Below are 7,821 nucleotides of genomic sequence, written 5' to 3' on the forward strand. Positions count from 1 at the left end.
AAATGAAAGCAAATATTGGTTCACTGGTTGTCTAATGTTTAAGCTAATACTAAGCTATATTACGTGGTTAGATCGTAATACGGAAAGACAACTTATATTAGTAGACGAACCTAAACATGTTCTTAGTCTAATTGGAAATGAGCAAACTGATTGAAAGACTAATATGTCGTCTACTAAGTCCAATTGGGGAGATGTCTTATCTTGGGCATCGAAGTGGATGACTCTAAAAACATAAAGACATAGATGTGACTAACTAGACTAACAGTACATCAGACTGGACGCAAGAAGAATAGATTATGAATCTGTTTATAGATTTACTCACTTGTGACGTTTAAAATGTGACATACCTTAATCCTGAATGGATGACGAACTATGTATGCTTGACTCGTATACTTTGATATAAGTAAAAGCCTAAGTTCAAATAGATAAGGAACCAAAAGCTAGTGCGTTGGGTATATGACTTCTATAATATGTAGCATCATTCACAACACTGGAATTCATAACCCAAGATATGGATAAATGATATCCTCTTATTGGCATTACATGGTTGATGAAAAGTAAATGTGGTTGTGGGTCGTTCATCTTTGTGATGAATGGCTTGAATACTATTTGATAGTAATTGACTTTTCATGAAAGAAGATGTAATGGTTAACATGAGATATATCAGGAGAATAGATTTATCCCAAATAGATTAAGGATATGTAACCTCCCCAACTCGGCCTAGATGTTAAACCTGAATTCAGAAGATTAGCCAGCAAAATGGCCAAGTGTGACCCCTGTTTGTACCTTTTATTCAAAATTTTGTAAAAATTCCAAAATTGATCTCAATTTGTTTTAATATTCTGTAAGCTCGAATTAGGTCCAAAATTGATTGAAAAGCATAGAAATGATTGAATATGATTTATTTATTTGAATTTGATTGAAATTTATGTTAAATGTTCATAGATTGTTGTAGTAATACCTTATAACTTGGGTAAGGCGACTGCACCGGGTATAAGGTGTTACATTTAGTGGTATCAGAGCTACGATTTAGTCGATTCTCAAACTGAACGTAGAATGATGAACCTATGATTGTGTGATGTTATTTTATTTAATTTAACCCCTATTTTTCTTATAGATTTAAAGGATGTTGGCAAAATCTGATCGTGCTGACACTGATGAAGTAAATAGCAATGTCCCAACTTCTAAACAAGAAGTAAGTTGTACTCTATCAATTCGCAAATGTCTGGAACTGAAGTTAAAAATGTCTTTTTTGGTTTAATGGGTTAGTGGTTCACGAAATTTATGTAAACCAACCATATGGCTCAACAACCTCAACCCCATGTTGTACCTCCTGTAGCATTTTCACATCCTCAAACGATTGAAATGAGTCGACGACCTCCTATTGATAAAATCAAAAAGTGTGGTGCTGAGGAGTTTAGGTAGGACAGAAGATGATCCAACTAAGGTTGAGTACTAGCTTGAAAATATCCAGTGTGTCTTCGATGAAATAACCTGCTCTCCTAGTGATTATCTCAAATGTGTCATGTTGTTACTTAAAGATGAAGCTTACAACTGGTGGTCAACATTAACAGCGGTGGTAACGAGAGACAGTGTTAATTGAGACTTCTTCAAATTTGAGTTTAAAAAGAAATATGTCAGCAAACGATACCTGGACTGGAAATTTCTTGAATTGAAATAGGAAAATAAGTCAATAGTTGAATATGAAAGAGAGTTTGTGCATCTTAGCAAATATGCTCGTGAAATTATATCGAATGAAGAAGAAATGTGCATCCGTTTTGAAGATGGACTAAATAATGAAATTAAAGTGCTAATTAGAGGGACGTGAATATGAGAGTTCATTGTTTTATCTGGTCGGGTAAAAAAGATGGAGGAAATCTATAACTATAAGAAACAGGGGAAAGAAAGGCTCAAGAATTTGGTAAAATAAGTTTTTTTAAGTCATTTTTTGTACCACTATCAAAGAAATCAAAAGAAGATTTTAATCATGTTACTTCACCATCTTGGTTTTAGGGTAAAATTAAATTGAGGCAACATGATTCGAAATCTTAAGTTAAACATGCTGATAGCGTGGGAAGTGTTCGTAATGCTCCGAGACCGGTGTGTGAACATTGTGGAAAACTACATGCTGGTGAATGTAGAACCAAATTAGGTGCATGTTATAGGTATGGTTCGATAGATCATTTTGTGCGAAATTGCCCGAGAATAGTGGGTGATAATGATGAACGAAGAGATAAACGATTGTCTACACCTCAGAAAGGTAGATGTCTTGGTTAGAGTAGTAAGGCTAGAGCAAATCGCAATGGGACCAAAGATACAACTATCATATTTGAAGCTAGAGTGCTTGCACGAGCATACGCTATCCAAGAGAGGGAGGACGCTACGGCGTCTGATGTTATTGTTGGTATATTCTATCTCTTTGATGTTACTGTGTGTGCATTGATTGACCCTAGGTCAACTGAGTTTGATGCTCAAGTTAAAAATCCATTGGGTCAAAGTGCGATAGTTAATTTAATATGTTCTAAGTGTCCGCTGAGAATTCAGGGTTATGACTTTCCTACTGATTTGATGTTGTTACCCTTTCGCGAATTTGTTATCATTTTTGGAATGGGTTGGTTGACGTTACACAATATTGTGGTGAACTATAGATTGAAACGGGTTGATCTGACGTGTCAGACGGGTGAAATGATTACAGTTGAGTCAGATAGATCAAACAGTATTACCAGAGGTATTTTAGCTATTTTGGAACAAAAATTGATTTGTAAAGGTTGTGAGGCATTTTTGACTTATGTACTTGACAATTGATACTCGAGAATCAGAATTGAATTTTGATCAAGTACCAATTTTAAATGAGTTTACAAACATGTTCCCTGAAGAGTTACCGGGATTACCTCCAAAATGTGAAGTTGAATTTGTGATTGACTTGATGCCTGAGATTGTTTCGATATCAATTGCACCATATCGAATGACACCAACTGAGTTGAAAGAACTTAAAGCACAGTTGCAAGAGTTGTCAAACTGAAGTTTTATTTGGTCGAGTGTATCTCCCTCGGGTGCACCTTTCTTGTTTGTGAAAAAGAAGGATGGGTCAATGAGATTGTGGATCGATTATAGGAAATTGAATAAGGTTACAATAAAGAATAAATATCCTTTGTCCCTTATTGATGATTTGTTTGGTTAGTTGAAAGGTGCAACAATGTTTTCAAAAATAGATCTCAGATCGGGTTATTATCAATTACGAGTGAAAGATGTTGATGTGCCGAAACTTGAGTTTTTAAACTCATTACGATCATTATGAATTTCTAGTGATGTCATTCAAATTAACCAATTCCACTGTTACTTTTATGGATATGATGAATCAGGTTTTTCAACCTTATCTGGATAAATTCGTGGTTGTGTTTATTGATGATATAATGATCTGTTCTAAAACAGAATCCGAGCATTCTCAACATTTAAGAATTGTTTTATAGATTTTGCACAAGAGGCAATTGTACAAAAAAATTAGTAAATGTGAATTTTGGCTCAAAGAGGTCGGATTTCTTGGCCATGTGATTTCTGTGAACGAGATTTGTGTTCATCCAAGCAAAATTTCATCTATTGTTAACTGGAAAGTTCCAAATAATGTCTTAGAGGTACGAATTTTTTTGGGCTTTGTTGGTTATTATCGTCGATTTGTTAAAAAAATTGATAATTTCTTTACCGATGACCAAGCTATTGCAGAAAAATGTTGAGTTTGTTTGGTCGAATAGGTGCCAGCAGAGCTTTGATCAGTTGAAATATCTATTGACAGAAGCTCACATACTGACTCAGCCTGAATCTGGGAAAGAATATATTTTTTACAGTGATGCATCGCGTAATGGATTAGGTTGTACATTAATGCAAGCTGGAAAGGTTGTAGCTTATGCTTCTCGATAGTTAAAGCGACATGAGAAAAATTACCCGACTCACGATCTAGAACTGGCCGCGATTGTTTTCGTTCTGAAGATTTGGCGACATTACTTGTATGGTGAGAAATTTCATATATATATCGATCACAAAATCCTAAAATATTTAATGACTCAAAAAGAATTGAACCTGAGACAGTAACTGTGGCTTGAGTTATTGAAAGATTATAATCTGGTAATTGATTATCACCCTGAAAAAGCTAGCATAGTTGCTGACACGTTAATTCAAAAATCATTGCTTTTTGAGCGTTGAATGGTCAGTTGAATTTGAATGGTGATGGCTTTGTTATAGCTTAATTGAAAGCTAAACCGTTGTTTCTTCAGAGAATTCGGGAGTTGCAAAATGATGACCCAAAATTGTTAGCTAAACGAGATCATATTCAGAGTGATCAATCTACAAAATCTAAAATTGATACTGATAGTATGTTGTATTTTTGTAATAGATTGTGTGTTCTAAATAATTTGGAGTTAAAACGAGATATTTTGTCTAATGCTCACAGTAGTACGTACTCTATTCATCCAGGTAGTACTACAATGTTTCGTAACTTGAAACAGATGTACTAGTGGTCAAGTATACAACATGAAATTTCTAATTTTGTGGCTAAATGTCTATTTTGTCAGCAAGTAAAAGCCAAGCGTGAAGTACCATATGAGTTATTATAGCCTATTATGATTCCCGAGTGGAAATAAGAGCGAGTTATGATGGATTCCATATCTGGGTCGCCTATAACACCGAGAAAGAAAGATTCGATCTGGGTTATTATTGACAGATTGACGAAATTGACTCATTTTATTTCGATTAAAACAAATTATTCATTCAAAAAGTTAGCTGAGTTGTATGTGTGCAAGATCATTAGATTACATGGAGTACCGATATCTGTTATCTCTGATTAAAACCCGATATTTACCTCTAGATTTTGGAGAAAACTTCACAATGCTCTGAGTACTAAACTCAACTTCAGTACAACATTTCATCCACAGAAAAATGAATAGTCAGAACGGGTAATATAGATTTTGGAAGACATGTTACGATGTTGTATCCTTGAGTTTGAAGGTAGCTGGAAAATATATTTGTCGTTGGCTAGATTTTCTTATAATAAAAACTATCAGTTTAGTATTAAAATGGCACCTTTTGAAGCTTTATATGGAAAAAAATGTAAAACACCGCTATACTTGTCGGAATTTGGTGAATCCAAGTTAGTTGGAACATACTTGATTTGTGAAACTGAAATCAAGTTTCATGTTATTCATGATTTCCTGAAAGTCGCATCTGATCGTCAGAAATCATACACAAACTTGAAAAGAAAAGATATAGAATTTTTCATTAGAGATCGAGTGTTTTAAAAGTCTCACTGTGGAAAAAGGTGCTACGATTTGGCTGAAAAAGGAAAATTGAGTCCGAGGTTTATAGGCCCGTATGAAATTATTGAAAGAATTGGTCATGTACCTTATAGATTATTACTACCTCCTGAACTTGAAAAGATTGATAATGTTTTCCATGTTTCAATGCTGAGGTGGTATATATCAGATCCTTCACATGTGATTACTTCCAGTGAGATTGAATTACAACTTGATCTGTCGTATTCTAAAAATCCTATAAGGATTTTAGCTCGCAAGGTAAAAGAACACTAGAATAAACGAGTACCGTTAGTAAAAGTTTTGTGGCATTGACATGATCTTGAGGAAGCTACCTAGGAAACCAAGGAATCGATTAAACTACAATATCCAAACTTATCCTCAGGTAAGAATTTCGAGGACGAAATTTCCTAAGGGGGAGAGTTGTAACAACCCATTTTTTAGTGGTTTCAGAAATAGTAGTTATGGGACTACAATTCTGATGTGAGTCCGTAAATATTATTTATTAATATTTACGAGGTTATTATAGTGTCATATTGAAATTTGGTCAAATAATTTTGACGTTTGGATACTTAATTAAAGAAAAAAGACTAAATCGTAAAAAGTGCAAAAGTCAATCGCTATTAGTTTTTTTTTGGGTCAAATGGATGGGAAAAAATTATTGCATGGATTTAAATGGAAAGTTAACCATTCTTGTTCTTAGTGGCCAGTTTTTTATATGAAAAATTAAGTTTATGGGTTAAAATTTTATTTTAAATAAATGTTAAAAGGTTAATTAAAATAAACAAAAGGAACCACTATCATTTTCTTCACTTTCTTGTTTACTCAAACTGAAAAAACCATTGAAAACTTGGGAAAGCTTCAGCCTTGTCTATTTCTGTGCATGTAAGTCCATTTTCACCTGTTTTTCATGAATTTTATGCTTTTGAGATCATTGTAACTTAATCTAGCTAGCCCAGGGACTATTTTAAAGTATTGTCAAAGTTCTGAAAACTTTCCATTGATATTTTTGAAGCTTTTTAGTTGTTAGTGGTTTGGTTTGAAGCTTGATGATGAGTTTGGACTAATTTATAATGTGATTTTGTATAGTTTTGAGTTTAAGTACTAAAATGTTAAAGTGTTGAAATTTTCTTGAATTTTATATAAATCTAGTTAATGGAGGGTTGTATATGGATGTTAATGAATTCAATATATTATTGTAGGGATTAATTTTGAAAATAAGCTTGTTTTGATTTTAGGGACTAAATCGAGTAACATATAAAAGTTAAGGCAATTGTGAAAATGTTGATTAAGAAGTCATGTGCATTAAATTGATTTGTTTTAAAGTATTTGAGGTGATAATTGAAATAAAAATACTTTCTGATTAAGACCTGATATAATCATGGAAAAGGGAAATTTGTTGATTAGTCCCTAACATTACATTCTTTGTTGTTTAGCACTGGTAAGTTCATATGGTTTAGTTTAGTATAATTTGAAATGTTATATTGATTTGTGAGTTGTAGTTGTTGGATATTTTAGGTATGATTGAATTGTTATAAATTGTTATAAGGTGAGAAAGTAATTGATTTGAACAGTGTTACTATGATGATATGTATTGAGCCTGAATGAACATAGGTTAGGATAAAATTGGATGCCAATAGGTTATTTTGCGTGTTATATGGGATTGACTTGTGAGATGATGGTGATTCTTGACTTGTTATTATTACACTGGGTATACTAGAATCTAGCATTTGTTGCGAATTACCGAGTTATATTTACAATGATTCTGATGTGTTACTAGGGGCAAATGTAAAGACTATGGGCTTGACACTTGGTGCCCAGACGTGTTTCTGGAGGGATGTTAGCTTACGGGCTAGGCACTTGGTGCCCATGTGTGTTCTCAATTGGTTTGGCTTGTTTGAGCTTTCTAGCATGTCATGGGTGGATAACCGCATATCCATATCTATTTATATCATTCATTGGGAATATTTTCAATGGTTTAATGACTAGTTCTTGAATTATATAAACGTTTGCATGATTTTTCAATATGATAGTGTGACTTGATATCGAATGATCTGGTATAATTGATTAGATTGGGAAACTCATATATATACACAAAACTCAGCTGTTGATTAGTTGTGGTTGGCAGGATTAATGTTTATTAACATTCTTATTATATGATTTGTTATGTTTATATGATAACTTTTATTGTTTCAACCTGTGAACTTACTAAGCTCTATTAAAGCTTACTCGTGTTGTGTCCTTGTTTCCTTGTAGATATCGTTTTGTGGAATCAAACGATCGGATCAATTCAAAGATTGCACTATTAGCTACCTTTCCGTAGATTTTGAAATTGTTTATTTTGGGAATATGCGGCATGTAATGGAAGTAACTTGTATTTATATAGGTAGTTACTTCAAGTGATATGTTTTATGCTAGTGTGATAGTTGCATACTTATGGTTATGTACATCCTTGTTTGGTCTTGTAAGCATCTATATGTATATGCATATGGCAATGTGAAGGGTATGGATGAATTGGTAT

General features: G+C 33.4%; 1 protein-coding gene across 1 annotated transcript; it reads left to right on the top strand.

The window, feature by feature from the left end:
* Positions 1–1,126: 1,126 nt before the first annotated feature.
* On the top strand, positions 1,127–3,022 carry LOC105789566 (uncharacterized). The gene is made up of 3 exons (XM_012616938.1): positions 1,127–1,195; positions 2,278–2,728; positions 2,820–3,022. Exons 1-3 carry the CDS (start codon positions 1,127–1,129, stop codon positions 3,020–3,022), a joined length of 723 nt encoding a protein of 240 aa, XP_012472392.1.
* Positions 3,023–7,821: the final 4,799 nt, after the last annotated feature.

Source organism: Gossypium raimondii, chromosome 2, assembly GCF_025698545.1.
Source record: "Gossypium raimondii isolate GPD5lz chromosome 2, ASM2569854v1, whole genome shotgun sequence".
Classification (NCBI taxonomy): Eukaryota; Viridiplantae; Streptophyta; class Magnoliopsida; order Malvales; family Malvaceae; genus Gossypium; species Gossypium raimondii.